This window comes from Felis catus, chromosome B2 (genome assembly GCF_018350175.1).
Source record: "Felis catus isolate Fca126 chromosome B2, F.catus_Fca126_mat1.0, whole genome shotgun sequence".
NCBI lineage: Eukaryota > Metazoa > Chordata > Mammalia > Carnivora > Felidae > Felis > Felis catus.
In genome coordinates, this window is record NC_058372.1 from 124853720 (window position 1) to 124872538 (window position 18819).

An 18819-nucleotide genomic window follows, 5' to 3' on the forward strand; every position below is an offset into this window, starting at 1 on the left:
CTCTCTCTGCCCCTCCCCTACTTGATCTCAATCTCTCTCTCTCTCAAAAATAAATAAACATTAAAAAAAATTTAAAGAACTGTCTCCAGTGAAACGTAATGGCGCTCAGATTTCTCACCACCATTTTGGCCCCCAAACCATCTCTAAAGTTCTTGTCAAAGGTCACTTCCACCTGGATGAGCCATCAAGACCCTGATTCAGTCAAAAGATCCCAGGTTCTCAGTCCAAAAATCTCTTTTCTGCCACCTCGGTCATCACTCTTGAGCTTGTCATCCCCGGAAGCTGTATTACCTCTGAAAGCTTGATCTCCAACATTTTTCTCCCTCAGTACCACTTCCAAATCATGTGCCAAATATTCCAACAACCATGTTCCAAATATTCCTACTCTAATAGTTCTTTGCCTGAAGATCTCCAATGCATGCACTCTCACTTTTACACTCTCTATCGACCTTGCCTTCATCCTTGGTTCCTTCTTTGTTAAACCTGCATTTAATGGTTCATCATTATGATTAGTTTCTTGCAAAGAATCCGAACTCCTTTGGCTCTCTTTCTCAGGCTAAATTCCAATGTTCCTTAAACACCATCATCTACCTAACCTCCGCCTGCCTGCACTAAAGCAGCTGAAGCCTGCTGAAAAAAGTAATATGACTTTTAATCTGACTTGACTTTGACGGCATAAATGTCGAATAAGATTGCAACACTGATGAGCACCTGGTAAATTCCTTTGGTAAATTCCTTTCCCACTCTTGGAGAGGACTATACCGTCCCTGCTCCTCCTCTGTCAATACTTCAATAACCTCTTTCAGCTGTTGACCTTGCCTTTTTCTTCCCTGAGAAAACTCCCGGATTCCCCTCCCACCACCAAATCCACCGCCTCCCCCCCCCCCCCTTCTTACCTTCGCTCTCTGTCTTCCCTTCTGTTACGATGGAAGACACACCTCTGCCCAAATCAGACATCCGGCATCCGCTAGGACTCTGTATCTCACCACCTTTCACCTCCTCACGGCCGCATTCTTACACTCAGTTCTCTCCGACAGCCTCTACCCTCTTTTATTGGGTCATTCCTATCAAATCAGGATCACCTGTAGCAGCAGCTCCTGTCCTAAAACAAGAGAGAGAGAGAGAGACCATAAACTTTCCCTCGCCTATGTACCCTCACCTATATACGGATTTCTCGGTGGTTCTCAAATGTTCATGTGTATTTGAGTCACCTAGAGGTCTTGTGGTTTAAGCACGGGACTCTTGATTTCGGCTCAGGTCATAATCTTACAGTTCACGGGGTCGAGTCCCGTGTGGGGCTCGGCGCTGCCCCTGCAGGGCCTGCTTGGGATTCTCTCTCCCCCACCTCTCTCTATCCCTTCCCCGCTCTCACTCTCAAAATAAATACATAAGACTTTTTTTTTTTTTTTTTTTTTTTTTAAGTACGCATTGCTAGACCTTGTCCTAGCATTTCTTACTCAGTAGGTCTGGCGGGGGCCGGGGGCGGGGGGTGCTGAGAATTTTCATTTCTTTTTTTTTTTTTTAATTTTTTTTTTCAACGTTTATTTTTGGGACAGAGAGAGACAGAGCATGAATGGGGGACGGGCAGAGAGAGAGGGAGACACAGAATCTGAAACAGGCTCCAGGCTCTGAGCCCAGAGCCTGACGCGGGGCTCGAACTCACGGACCGCGACATCGTGACCTGGCTGAAGTCGGACGCTCAACCGACTGCGCCACCCAGGCGCCCCGAGAATTTTCATTTCTAACAAGTTCCCAGGTGCTGCCGCTCCCAGGGCACGCGGGGAGAAGCACTGGTCCATGCCCACTACTTTCCTCACCCTTCCTTCGCTCCTCATTTCGCGCACACCGACACTCTTCCCGGAAACTCTCCTCCTTCTCTCCGTTCCCGGAACACCACCCTCTCCCTGCGCTGCCTCTTCCGTCAGCGGGCCCTTCCTGGGGTCCTTTGCCGGCTCCCCGCCCTCTGCGAGCTGCCCGGCCTTTCCCACCACCGCACTCTCTCCCTGGACAACCTCATCCGCTCCCGACTCTAAATCCGATCCATGTGCCCGGGGCTCCCAAATTTGTGCTTCCGGCTCTGCGATCTCCCAGCTGCACACTCATAGCTAGCTTGACGTCCTCATACGAATGTTTAGTTTGGGCATCTAGGAGGCATCTCAGAGTTAACATACCTAAAAGGCCGGGTTGCCCCCTCAGCACCAAACCCCCCCACCCGGCCCGGGATTCCTCGGTTAGGATATCGTCATTCGCTCAGTTGCTTCATAAGCCCAAAAGCTAAAATTTATCTGTTTTGGACATTATTTAAACATTTTCAAGCAACTTTACGAAGGTATAAGTGACACCTAATAAACCGTACTATTTAAAGGGTGCCATTGGCCTAATTTTGACATATGGATACGTGCCCTGTGAAACCATAAAACATCAAGGTAACGAACCTAGTCACCACCCCCCCCCCCAAAAATTTTATTCATGCCACTCTGTAATTTTTCTCTCCTACTTCTCCCCACCCCCAGCCATGAATCAACTGTCCTACTTTCTTTCACAATATATTCGCTTGTATTTTATAGAATTTTCTATAAATGGAACCATACATACATCGTGCACTCTTTTTTGTCAGGCTTCTTTCAGAAGAATTATTTTAGGTCCATCCATTTGATGCTTGTATCAATGGCCCACTGTTTTTTTATTGCTGGGAATTATTGCATCGTACACATATACCCCAGTTTGTTCAGTCACTTATTGATAGATATTTGAGTTCTTTCCAGTTCCTGGGTCTTACATATAAAGCTGGTATGAGCCTATGTGTGAACATATGCTTTTATTTCTCTGGATAAATACCTAGGAGTAGAATAGCTGGGTCATATGATCAGTGTTAACTTTTTATATTATTTATTTTGTTAATATTTACTTATTTTTGACACACACACACACACACACACACACACACACACACACGGAGTGGGGGAGGGGCAGAGAAAGAGGGAGACAGAATCCGAAGCAGGTTCCAGGCTCTGGGCTGTCAGCACAGAGCCCGATGCGGGGCTCGAACCCACAAGCTGTGAGATCATGACCTGAGCTGAAGTCGGACGCTCAACCGACTGAGCCACCGAGGCGCCCCTGGTGTTAATTTTTTAAACAGCGGCTAAGCTGTTTTCCAAAGTGGTTGTAGAATTTTTCATTTCCACTAGCAGTGTATGAGAACTTGAGTTGTGTAGCACCCCCACACTGGGTACGTAGTCTCCTTAAATTTAGCCATTTGTGTGGATGTGCAGTAGTATTTCATTGTGGTTTTAATTTGTATTTTCCTAATGACCTGTAATACTGAACATATTTTTATGTGCTTATTTGCCATTCATATGTCTTCCTTGCTGCAGTGTCTGTTCAAATCATTTGCTCATTTTTCAAATTAGGTTGTTTGTTGTCTTACTGAGAACTCTGTATGTAGTCTAGAAAACTGATTTGCAAATATTTCCTCCCCACCCTGGGACTTATCTTTTCCTTCTCTGAACAATCCCTTTTGAAGAGATGATGTTCTTAATTTTTGTGAAGTCAAATTTGTTTTTTTTTTCTTTTATAGAGTATGCTTTCAGTGTCATATCTGAAAACTCTTTACCCAACTCGAGGTCACAAGACTTCTCCTATGCTTTCTTCTAAATTATTTATTGTTTTGACTTTTAGGTTTCTGATCCATTGATTTGTTTGTGTTACATAGTGTTAAAGGTACAGGTTGAAGTTTTGTGGGTTCTTTTCCTTAACATATGGATATCTCATTTTTCCACCGCCATTTCTTGTGAAGACCGTCCTTTTCTCCGTGCCTTCCTTTTGCATCTTTGTTGAAATCAGTTGAGCACATATATGTAGGTATACCTATGGACTCCATTGATTTCACTGGGCCATTTGTCAGTTAAAAGATTAGACCCCAGTAGGGCTTCCTGGGTGGCTCAGTTAGCTAAGCACCCAACTCTAGATTTTGGCTCAGGTCATGATCTCGCGGTTTGTGAGACTGAGCCCCACGTCAGGCTCTGCGCTATCAGCACGAAGCCTGCTTGGGATTCTCTCTTTTCCTCTCTCTCTCTGCCCCTCACCCTCTCCCTCTCTCTCTCAAAAGCAAATATATAAACTTAAAAAACAAAGACTAGACCCCAGTAAACGAAAGACATCCCAACCTTTCAGCCACTGCCATCTTTTTCCAAACAATTGAAACAGTTTGGAGTAATTTGTTTATTCTTAGACCACAAAGAGTTAAAATATATAGCCCAATATATTAGTTTCATTCAAAGTAATTCACTCTATGTGCTGAATTTAATAATTCCATCTTTATGCTGTGTCACTGAAGAAGGGGTGAAATTAATGCCATGCTTAATTTTGACTGCTGTATTTAAGTTTCAAGAGTTTTAAATCTGTATTCTTACAATGAGACTTCTCCTTTGAGTCAAACTATTTTCGAAAATGTATGTAGACTTTTCTCTGCCTTTGGCCTGAGTATTCTGAATTTGAAAATAAGCACCAGGTCAAACCTCATGCCATCTCTCTCCACCCTGTTGTGTAGTCCCCATAGATTAAGTGTTTGGACCTCGGCACTTAGGGGTGAGCTGCGAAGTGTTTGTGGACTGTTCCATGAGGGATTTGGATCGAAGATGAGAAGTCCTCGCGGCCTTTCTTGGCCAGCTTAGTGCTCCTAAATAATACTTAACTGTTCCAAGGCAAAACCTGTGAGTAAACTAATGACAGTATTTTTGACTGCGCAGAGGCAGGAATAGAAGTTCTTTCTCAGCTGTCTCAGCTAACTGGCACGTTCTTTACTGCCCCCACTGGGATTGCAACTGGCTCTTACCAACACAGTAAGTACACGGGGGCTGACCACAGTGCCCGGTAACATCCACCAACTCCAGGGTCACCAAAAGACACAGCACAGCTAATAATACCGGTTCTGACTCATGTCAATTACTGTCTTCCATTCCTTCTCTGAAGGAATGCTGTCGCTATTCAAACTATGTCATTGCCTGCCGCTCAGTCATTTGCTTAGAAAGGGGTTATTTATTGCAGATATTCGCTTCAAACCATCATGTGGACAAACTCTATTGAAAACACCATGTTTTTAAATATATAATTTATTGTCAAGTTAGCTAACATACAGTGTATATGGTGTGCTCTTGGCTTCGGGAGTAGATTCCCGCGATTCATCACTTACATACAACACCCAGTGCTCATCCCAACAAGTGCCCTCCTCAATGCCCATCACCGATTTTCCCGCCCCCCCCCCTGCTCTCCCGCTCCCTTCCACTCTCAGTTTGTTCTCTGCATTTAAATGTCTCTTACGGTTTGTCTCCCTCTCTGTTTGTGACTATATATTTTTTTTTCATTCCTTTCCCCCATGGCCTTCTGTTAAGTTTTTCAACTTCCACATGTGAGTGAAAACATGATTGTCTGTCTTTCTCTGGCTGACTTATTTCACTCAGCATAATACCCTCCAGTTCCATCCACGCTGTTGCAAATGGCAGGATTTCATTCTTTTTCATTGCTGAGTGAGTATTCCATTGTATATATAAACCACATCTTCTTGATCTATTCATCGGTTGATGCACATTTGGGAAAACGTCATTTTTAACAGTTAAACGTGTACAGTTGCTGATCTAGAGAAATAATAAAGAATAATTCTTCTTAGTGAGACATAATCAATATAGTGTCATTTGGAAATAAGAATTGCAGCTATAAAGTGATGGTGAAGGGGCTTGCTCGGTTCCAACTCAACTGCATTATCTGAGAGGAAAAGCAAAGATAAAATACATCTGCGAGCAAAATTTGATTTAGATACTAAAAGTTGCAAATATTGAATCTAAATGTGACATGGGCTGACCAGCAAGAGGACCACACTGCTCTGCTACAGTAATGGTAATATAATCATTTCCCCCTTTAAAACTCCCTGGCCTCCTATTACCTGGGGTTTGGGGCCACGTAGAAACCATGTAAAGCATGACTTCTCTAATGCCAGATGCCAAAAAACTTTCGAGCCTGGGAAAAGCTGGCATGATTGGAACTTGTAAGGGACAAGTTTCCACATATCTACAGAAAGCACATTGGCCTGATAGATTTTTGTAGCAGAAGTCACTCGTTCACTTTATATCACTGCATTGCCATGTGAAAGCATATGGGGCCTTATGGAGAGGGGACATCAGCCTGGCAGGGTGGGACATCAGCCTGCACACACTGTTCTTTCTGGGGAAGCTTTTCTTCTTTTTCTCCTCCTCTGTCTCCTCTGCCTTCTGTTCGTCCTCCTTTTCCCTCTCTTCTTCTTAGTTTTCTTCTCGGAAAACATCTTATAAAGAGTTGTCCATGTCTATCAATAAAAATGAGGGACAGGAATCAAATAAGGCTACCTATCCATCCGGGACAGAAAGTCAGATTTCACATGCCACAAGTATCATTCAGTAATTGATTTTCGAGGAGAGAACTCTCTTAAGCACCCATTACAGTTTTAGAGAGAGATTTAGAGAGAGAGAGCAACTTGACATGATGTAAGAAAGCTAGAGGGTTGGCGAGCCCAAGATGACTCTGGATGGCATGATGGGGAAGCCAGGCCGAGTGGGATTTTCTTGTATGTTCTTTTTTAGGATGTAAAGCAAAGTCAGTATATTCTTACCCAGATGGCCACTCTGCTTCCTGATCTACAAAGCCAGCGGCTACTTAATTTTGTTTTCAAATATAACATGTCAGCCTTACCTATCAAAGAATAGATAGGTATTTGAAATTATTCATTGTGTGCTTCTTGAGTTTGTAATTTTACCTTTGAAAGGAGACCATGGCTATTTATCTTAGTCTTCTAAGGAGAAAGATATTAAGCCTGCAATAATAAAAGGAGAAACTACTGTCAGTTCTCAGTGATTGGCTGGGACGACCGTGGGAAAGGGATCCCTTTGGCATCTACTTCAGTGAGTCAAAGCTGCAGATGTGGTCCAGCCTCGCGGACTTTCTGGAAGACACCTTGAAATCAGTAAGGAAACAGTTAAGTCCTCTCTTCAAGGAGTTGCAAAAGAACATCAGTGCCAAGATAATAGGTAAGAACTCTTGCTACTTTTGTTGCAGGTGAGTTATGAGGCTCGTTCTGCTTCCCGAGCAAATACAAGTTTAGGAATGGCTCAAGCGAACGTTGACCTTTGCACCTGTTCAGTAAAACTTGATTCCCTTTGTCCTTCATATCTCCTTTCGAATGTAAGGAATAGCCAATGAGAACAAATATGTTCATCTTCAAAATGCTGAAGCTAGTTCATTTTAAATGATACCTTCTTACTAATCCTGTGCCAGGCAGTTGACCTAGACAAAACTAAGTGTTTGCTAGGCCAGAGGGCTCTTCCCTGTTTCCCACCACAATCTGCTCTAAAAGGTAAGCTCCTCTTAGACACAGCACCCATTACTTAAATTGTTCTGGGGTGGTGTTCTATTTATTTTCTATATAAAATACTCAATTTGGTGATGGGCTCCATGGTCCTCTGCTGAGCCCACTGGCATCACTGAATTTATTTTCCCATTCACACTCCTTACTCATGACTGATTTATCACAATAGAGTCTTGGAAACAGTTTTCTGTATTGGACCTTCCCCCTAAGTCAGTCCCTCCCTTAAAATGAGGGTGGTTTTTTTTGGTTTGTTTTGTTTGTTTATCATCTGGTAAACCCTCCCATCTTTACCTATTCAATTTATCCCTAACTGTTCCCATCTACCTTAAACACCCCTGAAATCAAGCCAGTAGTTAGTTGTGTCTTACTTCTTCCTTCCCTTCCCTGCCCTCTTTCTTATTGATGTCTTTTGCCACAATAACTGTACGTACAAGAGCCATAAAACACAGCTATACATGTAGATATTTTACGTCAATATATGTTCTGCATCTCTTTACATCAATGCCTCCAAAACAGGGCAAAACTGGGAGTGCTATTCTTGGTTTCATGTACTATCCACTTGACCACATTTAGTGGATGTTCAGCCAATACTGAAAAATGCTTATGAGGCTATAAATAGGGAGAAATTATTTCTCCTGGTTTTTTCATAGGTATTAAGGACCAAAAAGAAAAGCGAGAAAGTTAGCTTTTTCAAGATAGAAGAATTTTTTTAATGTTTATTTATTTATTTATTTATTTATTTTGAGAGAGAGAGAGAGAGAGAGAGCAAGCACATGCAGCAGAGAGGCAGAAAAAGAGGGAGGGAGGATCCCAAGCAGGCTCCATGCTGTCAGCACAGAACTTGATGTGGGGCTTGATCCCACGAACTGTGAGATCATGACCTGAGCCAAGATCAAGAGTTAGACACTTGGGGCGCCTGGGTGGCACAGTCGGTTAAGCGTCCGACTTCAGCCAGGTCACGATCTCGCGGTCCGTGAGTTCGAGCCCCGCGTCAGGCTCTGGGCTGATGGCTTGGAGCCTGGAGCCTGCTTCCGATTCTGTGTCTCCCTCTCTCTCTGCCCCTCCCCCATTCATGCTCTGTCTCTCTCTGTCCCAAAAATAAATAAACGTTGAAAAAAAAATTAAAAAAAAAAAAAAGAGTTGGACACTTAATCGACTGTACCACCCAGGTGTACCAAGAGAGAAGAATTTTTAAATAATATTTGTAAGCAAGAAGAAGTTAAATGGAATAAAATCATTTTCACATAAATGTATGTTGTTTAAAACACTAAAAAGCATAAAAGATGTCTGTGTAACTATGTTTGTATGTTATTTCCTGTAGACTGAAAGTATTTATGTACTTGAGCCCATAGATAAAGGGGAGTGAGGAGACATTTTGGGTGGGATTGAGAATCTAAAATTTAAACTTACAAGATTTATTTTCACATGTTGCCTCCTTATTGCCCAATTTATATATTCTATTTAATATCAGCCTTACCAGGATGGGTACTTTTTCATATGCTGCACATTTGGTTACTCTTGGTCAATTTATATTTTATCATGGTAGATAGCCCCCATGGCATAGTGGAATTTTACTCTTTATTCTTCACATTGTTATCCACTAAAAAGCAATGGTGAGGATTGAATTGTTTTCTGCTTGATCACATCTCTTACGTAAATCAATTACAAGGCAGATGGCCTTATATATTCGCAGGGCAATTCATGTTTGACCACATGAGTGTGGCTAACGTTCTGAATAACCAAGAAATTGCACAAGCTCTGGCAGATGGATTGATGGAACTTTCAAAAGATAATTCTGTAAGTGTTCCTTCAAAGAAAGCCAACCTTTTTCTTTTTTTTTTTTCGAAGAAAGCCAACTTTAAAAACCCAATACTTAAATACATTTTTAGTTTGCATTGATTTTTTTTTTTTTTAATTTATTTTTGGGACAGAGAGAGACAGAGCATGAACGGGGGAGGGGCAGAGAGAGAGGGAGACACAGAATCGGAAACAGGCTCCAGGCTCTGAGCCATCAGCCCAGAGACCGACGTGGGGCTCGAACTCACGGACCGTGAGATCGTGACCTGGCTGAAGTCGGACGCTTAACCGACTGCGCCACCCAGGCACCCCTGCATTGATTTTTTTTTAACCATATTATCCCTTTGTAAGAACAATTCCTCTGAGAGATTATATCGGGTTGTAAAGCACAGCCACTGAGAGATCCTGGACAATAAGAGAACCAAAATTAACTACAAAGTACCATTTACAGGGGCGCCTGGGTGGCGCAGTCGGTTAAGCGTCCAACTTCAGCCAGGTCACGATCTCGCGGTCCGTGAGTTCGAGCCCCGCGTCGGGCTCTGGGCTGATGGCTCAGAGCCTGGAGCCTGTTCCCGATTCTGTGTCTCCCTCTCTCTCTGCCCCTCGCCCGTTCATGCTCTGTCTCTCTCTGTCCCAAAAATAAATTAAAAAAACGTTGAAAAAAAAAAAGTACCATTTACAGATTTTAGTTGAATAATACTTACTTTGTTTCCTAGACTTAAATTAATTGGGTAGAAAGAAGAAAACACTGCTCTTTTCTGCTGCGCTTTGATCGAGCTGTATTTCAGATGAATGTTTTCATTGGAATTTCTTTCTTTTTTTCTTCTGGTGGGGGGTTGATTTTTTTAGGACAAACCTCTGGAATTTTTGTCAAATTTTCTGCTGAAGAGAAGTAGTAAAGAAAGCAAGGATTTTGGAGAAGATGTTATTCTGACAAAATGTGACCCAAAAGCAACATTCGATTTATTCATGAAGGTAAGGTTATTGCTGTGCTGTTAGACACACGCGGTTAAGAAATTCATAGACAGTAATGATAATTCTACTTGGAAAGCTTTCAACTTGTCATTTTTCCTACGAATTTCCTTTTCATGGATTATTATTAAAAAAGGGTGTTTTGTAGTTTCCTAATAAGAGTGAAGCCACTTAATGCCGGAAGCTGCACTCCTTGACTAGAGAGACACGGTCTGGGCCCCGGGAACAGAGTCCATCATTTGCATTAAGCAGCTCGCTCAGTGGAGTCCTGAGATTGATTCGAGAGAAAACTTAAGAAAAAATTTTTTTCAACATTTATTCATTTTTGAGAGACAGAGCAAGAGCAGGACTGGGCAGAGAGAGAGAGGGAGACACAGAATCCGAAGCAGGCTCCAGGCTCTGAGCTGTCCGCACAGAGCCTGACGTGGGGCTCGAACCCACAGACTGCAAGATCATGACCTGAGCTGAAGTTGGACGCTTAACCACTCGCTGGGTGAGCCACCCAGATGCCCCAAGAAAATGGTTTCATTTGCAATCCAGGACACTTTTTTTTTTTAATAAAAGTAGGATGTGTTCTTTTCTTACTTGAAATTCAGATTCATAAAAGGAAGAAAGGTGGGTTTGAAGCCAGTTCTTCAAGCAAACAAGAATAATTTTGCCAGTACTATGTTCAGAATCCACCCATTCTTGGTTCGGTGAAATAATACGGATTCAGGAAATACGGAAAACTGCATTGTCATTCAGAGAGCTGGTTTCTAAGAAAATATCACTTCAGACGATGTCCATAGAATGTCACGTGATGCCCATAGAAAAATCACCTCTTGCTTCAAGGCTGGGGACACCACCCCAAACACAAACTCACCATGGAGACTGTTAGTGGGAATAGATCTGTGAGTTCTATCAAGCAGGCAAATAACAGGCTATTAACCTGCTATTCTGGAAGCCTCTCTTCACACTTCTTTAGTGGACAGCACAGTGGAGGAGAGGCAACCACGGAGGACCTTCTGGCAGCAGCGTCCCCTCTGCCAAGTCCCCAGATTGCTCAGCAAAATGAAAGCCATGCAGTTATGCACACCCGCCCCTTGGTTGTTACCAGAGCAGGACCCTTGGTTTAACCTGCCCCCCACCCCCACGAAGTGACTTATTTTTCTCAAGCACAAGCTTCCTTTCGAAGAAGAGTCTTAACACATTTTCAGGGACATCTAAGCCTTTTATAGGTCAGAGCCCTGCTTCCCTCATGCCCCATCTCTGAATCTGTCTTTTCAAAAGACTCTTGCAGACCACGCATTAGTCAGGTTCTCCAGAGAACCAGAAGTAATAGGAGATATATATACGTATATACGTATATATGTGTGTATTGTGTATATATGTATATATATGTGTATATATGTATATATATGTATATACATATATAATATTTAATTTAATTTTAATATATATTATGTCTAATATATCTAATATATATATTTATCCGCACTGTCAGCACAGAGCCCGGTGTGGGGCTTGAACCCACAAATCGTGAGATTGTGACCTGAGCGGAAACCAATAGTTGGATGCTTCACTGAGTGAGCCGCCCAGGCACCCCTAAACATCTAATCATTTTAATAAAATAACACAGAATGTTTGGACTTCAAGTTGCCTCATTGCTGGGAAGCAGGCCTGCTAATGTCACATCACCTGCCAGTAATAGAAGTACAGAATCGGAAGACTCAATGCCTAGAAATTTCCTTGATTTAAAACAAAAATCAAATTAGGAAAAATATGTGTTACATTCTTATTTGGTTTTCTATTATTTAATACTTAAGAGTTTGTGCACAAACCCCACGAAACAAAGTCGGGGACTTCCAGGAAGAAAAACCACAGCTTAAACATAGGTGTGGAATTAGGATACAATAGAGAAATCGAATTTCTCCACACATCGGAGTTTATTTTTTAAACTGTAGATATTGGGGTGTCTGGGTAGCTCAGCGTCTGATTTTTTTCTCTCCGTTCAGGTCCTGAGCTCGGGCTCCTGGGTTCAAGCCTTGCATTGGACTCCGTGCTGGGCATGGAGCCTACTTAAAAACGGCAAATACATAAATAATAAATAAACTGTAGATACTTGTCCTGAAGAACACACAAACTTAACAGCCATAGGAGTGGAAAATAACGGTTTCTGCTGAGATAATTGGTTTAGACCATTCCATAGGGGATTCTGTAAGAGGACTTGCCTGCCAAATCCAGGACTAGACACACACACACACACACACACACACACACACACAGCTGTGTCTGAAGGTATGACTGGGCAGGGCCTACCCTCCATCCAGATGGCCCAGACTCTGCCCATATATGTATATACAGATAGAGGTATATGCACATGTCTGTCTATCTGTCTACCTACCATCTGCCCAATCAGATCCTATCTGTCTCCCTGGGCAGTAGTGACTCACTCTAGTGTTTACACTGATACTGTACAACCATGGCAACAGGTTACAAGCAGACCCACGGTTGTTCCTGAGTTCTACCTGTCATTTTCACAGCTATTTCTGCCCCTAATTCAGGCACTGAGTGTCTTGTGGGAGAAGCGTCGGCAATAATCTGGAAAAGGCAAACAAGGCAGGAAAGTCATCAGTGGCCTCCCTTATATGTCATGGAGGGAGCGAAGGCACAGGCCCACCAGCCCCAAACAGTAGTTTCCTTATAAATGTGCCAAGTTTGTTGCCCCGTCACCTCCTCTGAGTTCATCCCTAAAAAGAAAATAAGGGATGATGTCTTAAATTTAAAAATCGTCTCTGAAATGTAACGAAATTACATGTATCGTATACAGTGAGAAAACTTGTTATTTTTAGATTCAAACAAAATTCACACGCCAAATCAACTTGCTATCCACAAAGAAAAATTGATGCTTAATAAAAGTGGCTGCTGCTGAGCCAGGGGTGAAGCAAAGCCCCAGTGTGAGTGAACAGGTTCTCTATAACCAGGGTGGTCCGGGGGGGCTTGCAGAAGCACTCGTGCGAGCCTGCGCAACGCGGGATGATGTCCCGGGTGAGGCGGTCTCCCTTATATGTGAGATCCACGGACGATTCTGTCCCGTTTCGCTTCTCTTAACCTTGGGCCAGTTTGAATGTCGTTCCCATTGCATGTCTGCAGCCACGTCTATCTTTACAACTATTGGTGTCATCGTCACCACTGACGGCTTGAAGTCATCATGTCTCTATTAAATCACCAGCACTGCTGTTTATGCTGAAAGAAGAGAGTGTGTTCCATTCATAGAAACTTTGATTTTGCCAAGATTCAAAGTAGATTCCTGCCCCCCTCCCCACCCCCAGCAGAAGTATAAACACATGGCAGGCTAGCAGGGGACATCCACAAATGGGGGAAGCAAAAGAAATGGTGGAAAGACTCTGGGGCAGCTGCGAAGTGCGCAGGCTCAGGTGGGACCTCTGTAAACCGGGGAGAAGCCAGCTGACTGCGGCTGGGGGACCAGGGCTCTTACTTCGGGTAGCCATAAAGAACGGCTGCAGTTACAAAACAAAAGTTCCTTTTGCCTGAGTAGAATAAGGCAAAAACCAAAAAAAAAAAAAACAAAAAAAACCCACCAACAACAACAAAAAAACAACAATAACAAAGTCTTGGTTATACATTGATTTTTTTTTTCCCACTCTCGCCATAGAACTCAAGGGGTTACCATGAGTAGTTTTATCTTTGACTAGGAAAGGCAGCAGTGATGAGCAGGAATCAGCCTTACCTCTCACCACAAACCCGGAACCATTGTTCCCTTGCTAGGGAGGACCCTGCAGGCAGCAGGTGGGACTTTTTTTTGTTTTTTGATGTGCTACTTTATATGAAAGCCACAAGGGAACATGAAGAAAGAATAAGCTATATTTAAATGTGGAAACAGGTTCTAGAGAGAGCATGTGGATTGTTTCTGACACATTTTCATTAGAGTAAAAAAAGGGTGGATTTTACAAAGTGCTGTGCCCTTTTTCTTCTGGCCATTTTATTATTTTTTCTAATGTTTACTGATTTATTTTTGAGGGAGAAGGGAGAGAGTGAGAGCAGGGGAGGGGCAGAGAGAGAATCCCAAGCAGGGTCCCCGCTGTCAGCGCAGGGCCCATCGCAGGCTGGATCCCATGACCCCGGGATCAGGGCCTGAGCCAAAATCAAGAGTCAGACGCTTGACCAACTGAGCCACCCAGATGTCCCTTCTGGTAACTTTAAAAGTAAGATAAGACATTTGTCCTCAACTGACAAATGACAGCAGAATTGAGGCAGAGGCCTGGAACGTGTGGGATTCCTCGTGCCTCAGTGAGCAGATAAGCCCCCCACCAACCCCCCACCTCGCCCCCCCCCCACCCCGCCCAGCCTCAAGGAGCAGGGTCTCTCTCCTGCCTCCCAGGGAGAAGGGGGGCTGCACTGAATTCAGTTCCTCACGTATAATGTAGTTCCTAGGAAGCTAAAGTTTACTTTTTTTAGCATAAGATTTAATTTAAGAGAGTCATCAACTGTGTCAAGTGCTTAGTTCATTGTGTCTGGGGAGCACCGTGGTTGGGGCTGAAGGCAGACAGCTACTGAAAGCCTCCCGTAGGCACAGCACCCACTGGGCATTCAGACATCCCAAGGCCTGCCTCCAAATAATCAAGTCTGCATTTAATCCTCAGGAAAGAAATGTTAGAGAAGACAACCCTCAGGACGCAAAATCAAGTCTCAGCAAAGACGATCTAAATTTTGAGACGCTGGTTAAGCTGGTAAGCCAATGATTATATAGTAAGAATTCTCCATTGTTTTGCTCCTGACCCCCCCCCCCAAAAAAAAAAAAGGTGTCAGCCTTTATTCTGGTTCTTTTTTCTTGACAGTTTCCCTTAGGGGGGAAAACCTTAAATATAAGTGAGGGAATCCAACAGGTAGATTTTTCTTTTGAATATGTCCTGGTCTGAAAAGAAATTAACCAAGAAATTAACTAATTAACATCTTGGGAGCAAGAGCCATCTCTGTGCTACTCTGATTTTTTTTTTCTTTCCTTTTCCTTTAAAAATTAAAAAAAAAAAAAAAAATTAGAGAGAGAGGGAGACACAGAATCCGAAGCAGGCTCCAGGCTCTGAGCTGTCAGCACAGAGCCCAACCCAGGGCTCTGGGCTAGAGCCCATGAACAATGAGATCATGACCTGAGCCCAAGTCCAACATTTAATGACTGAGCCACCCAGACACCCTACTCTGATTTTCTAATATGACAGGAGGACAGCATTTAGAGAAATGGCACACGGACATAAAGCTTCACAGTTTCTAAATGACCCACCAACTCGTAGTCTGACTTCGAAGGCTGACTATGACATTCAGGGCCCTGTCTTTCTGTTTCCAAAGGGGAGGGCGTGGAGGAGGTCGAGGCTTGGTCCCATCGTGCCCTAACACACAGCACACACAAGCTGCTTTGCCTTTCTTCATCCCACGTTCGCAAATTCATCCTGTTTTCCTTTTCACAATCCCTTAAGGTAGATGTTGGCGACATTTTGTAGATGAGGAACTACGGTTAGAACACTTAAATGACTTCCCTAACGTCACACGGCCTGCCGAGAAAGAAACTTGAATCCCACAGCCCTGAGCTCAACCGTGGAGTTCCTTCCCAAGCCTGGCCATGCTCTGGGGAATCCACCTGCCACAGTGTTGCCCGTGTGGACCTCATGGCGTGGGTGCTCGCTCACCCTCGGGTACACCCCCCGGAATCGCCAGGGAGAAGGGGGTTCACATAGCACCATGAATATGAGAGTATCTCATCTCACTGTTGGTCACAACACCTGACAATGGTTTTAAGACAATAGGTTTGACAACTGAAACCTTAATTTAAAATGATTAAAAATATTGGAGAACTCCAATATTTTAAAAACATTTGCACACATAAAAGTATAATACGGGCTCCAAGCCAGCTGCCAGGTGGGGCTATAAATGTATTTTTTTTTTTAACTCATTAGGAATGTCTAAATGGGTATGATATAGATAGATAGATAGATAGATCCTGTGTTTGAAAGATAAAACTTTACCAAAACGGCGTATTTATAGTATTTCATAGAGTGAGTTTTCTGGTTTTTCTCTTACATTTACTTTATATTTGAATTCTGGTTCATGAAGTTATGGTTGATTTGTTTTGGGCAAAGATCACATGGCATTACACTTCGTATTGTTATATTTCATTTGGGGCGGTGTGGGGCATCTGAGGGCTAAAGGGAGAAGGAGAAATTGTGTTCTAAGAGTATTAATAGTTCTAGGCTCAAACACAAGGCCATTGCATTTTTAAAAATTAAATATTTTCATTGTTTTCTATTGTAAGGATACTCATTTTCCAACTTTTGAAAAGTACAGATAGAAGAGAAAGAATTACTTAGTCCCAGCACTGAAAATTAATTTCGAAGCAGATTAGTTGATAGGAGGGTTAGCTCATTTCAGTTCTTCTGTCTGCAGTGTTGTCAATAAAACACTATAAATCAATCAGTAAACACTGGGGAAAAGGCACAGGAGAGCAATCAAGAGTGGGCAACCCAGGGGTGCCTGGGTGGCTCAGTCGGTTAAGTGTCCGACTTCAGCTCAGGTCATGATCTCACGGTCCGTGAGTTCAAGCCCCACGTCAGACTCTGTGCTGACCGCTCAGAGCCTGGAGCCTGCTTCGAATTCTGTGTCTCCCTCTCTCTCTGACCCTCCCCCATTCATGCTCTGTCTCTCTCTGTCTCAAAAATAAATAAACGTTAAAAAAAATTAAAAAAAAAAGAAAAGAGTGGGCAACCCAAAGGCTTCCTCACTGGACTATCACCATCATGAAGGCGAGGCTCTGTGCCCTCCCATCGTTGTGTAGTGACCACCTAGCACGTGTCACCGAATATGTATTCAAGTAGACCAGATGGATAGACATCGAGCCTCAGTCTGGCCCCCTCGGGATCCAAGACTGGCCCGATGGGAGGGGCTAGTTGGTGATACCGGATCAAGCCGTGGTCAGCAGGGTCCACCACAGTCCCCTATCAAGGTCCCCTTCAACCTTGTATGCTGTAAACCCCAAAGGGGGAATCTCAGAATGACCGCCCGACTGTTCCGTCGGTCATTTCTCTGCCTCCTTCAGCTTTCAGGCTCTTGGAGGCTGTAAACACAGAAAGAGTCATTCTGCTTCCCCTGTGAGTCCTTAATGCCTTTCTACAGGAGAGAAAGCTCCAGATGGACTCGGCTGGAAAGCGAACGGGGGTTGTCAGGGAACTCTTACGGAGTGAGAGAAAATATGTACAGATGCTGGAAACGGTGAGAGAGGTCTACGCAGCACCACTGCAAGCGGCCCTGTCATCAAATAGAGCGATTCTGAGTGCTGCAAATATCCGGATCATTTTCTCCGACGTTTTGCGGATTCTAAGTCTCAACAGGTAAACTCTGTGTAGGCATTTCTTCAAATATTCACTCATCATGCCTTGGGAGGAGCCCACCCTTAGTTATTTCAAAAGCTGTACAGAGGCTCTTCTCCGCCCTGCTCAGAGCCCCTGATCATCTCATGAGAGAGGACTCTTGCTGCTGGGCTGCGACCAAGAGTGAGAACTCCTGGGGGCTTATCCCTGCCTCAGTTCGATGCTGTGGTTCAAGGAGTGGAGCTGAGTGCCTGGGGATTTTGTATTCACTATATTGTTCACGCAGAGGTGATGGGAAGAACTCTCTGTTTTGTTTTGTTTTGTTTTGTTTTTGAGATGGTGGTGGGGAGGGTGCGGGTAGGGGCAGAGAGAGAGAGAGAGAGAGGGAATCCCAAGCAGGCTCCACACCCAGGGCAGAGCCAGTTGTGGGGCTTGATCTCATGACTAGGGGATCATGACTTGAAGCCAAAATCCAGAGTTGCACGCCTAAGCAGCTAAGCCACCCAGGTGCCCCTTTTATTGATTTTATTTTGATTTTTTGAGAGAGAGTGCCTGTCACTGTTCTTAATCAGCAGTGCCCAGGTGAGCAAAGGGAACGAAAACAAAGGATTTCATGGAGTCAGGTCACTAGGATACTGCACTTCGAGAACCCAAGGCTGGGGGGTCGGCTCAGTGACAGCAGGTTGTTTCACGTACGCCCCAGTTGACAAAGAAACGTGACCACGTGCACCAGCGGTAAAGACAGACTGAGCTGGTGCCTCTCTGCCAGAGGCAGAGTCACCTCTCTGGGTGACTCAGAAGTGCCTCACACTCACGTCCGTTCCCCCCCCCCCCCCGCCAGCTCCTGCAAAAGGAACAGGTTGAACAAGCCTCTCCCTGGTTTCAAGTCCTGTCAAGGGTGGAATCAAGGACAACCTTGGGGTCTCAGGGAAACGGGCCAGGTTGGGGGGGCGGGGGTGGCATTTGAAGCGAGTCAGCCACTCTCCTCTGAGGACTTTAAGAAACCTTTGCCGCCCTCCTGGCTGGCCATGTGGGAGGGGTGCTGACCGGGGCAGGCCTCCGGAGGCCGGCCGGGGCTTCTGGCTCAAGGAAATGAGAAGGAGAGATGAGGCTTCTCCAGAGGCAACCTACGTCCTCACACCCCAGTTCCTCCCCCTTTCCTGGCAGACCTGCCCTGCTCTGTGTCAAGGCAAAACGACTGGACCAAAGCCCTGCCAGCCTGCGCTGATGACAACTAACCTGGTTTTTAAGTTTCCAGGTTATCCCTGGCCACTCTTTCACGGGCATGCTTCTCTCCTATGG

At 44.2% G+C, this 18819-nt stretch overlaps 1 protein-coding gene and 1 long non-coding RNA gene across 12 annotated transcripts in view; one reads left to right on the plus strand and one right to left on the minus strand.

Moving 5' to 3' along the window:
- LOC123385556 overlaps positions 1-2119 on the minus strand; it is a 34721-nt gene extending 32602 nt beyond the window's left edge. Inside the window, exons 1-2 of the long non-coding RNA XR_006598339.1 lie at positions 1818-2119; positions 897-1102 (exon numbers count right to left, since the gene is read on the minus strand). This is a non-coding gene — a long non-coding RNA (uncharacterized LOC123385556). The remainder of the gene's footprint in view (positions 1-896; positions 1103-1817) is intronic.
- The window catches only part of ECT2L (epithelial cell transforming 2 like), a 68726-nt gene that overhangs the window by 33990 nt on the left and 15917 nt on the right, over positions 1-18819 (plus strand). For 9 of the 11 annotated variants that reach the window (XM_019831302.3, XM_045058119.1, XM_045058112.1 and 6 more), the window contains 6 exons: positions 4749-4841; positions 6873-7055; positions 9087-9190; positions 10040-10165; positions 14806-14892; positions 17324-17538. In XM_019831302.3, coding sequence (XP_019686861.3) covers positions 4749-4841; positions 6873-7055; positions 9087-9190; positions 10040-10165; positions 14806-14892; positions 17324-17538 — 808 coding nt within the window. The remainder of the gene's footprint in view (positions 1-4748; positions 4842-6872; positions 7056-9086; positions 9191-10039; positions 10166-14805; positions 14893-17323; positions 17539-18819) is intronic. The other 2 variants (XM_045058113.1, XM_045058116.1) reach the window with 1 other exon arrangement.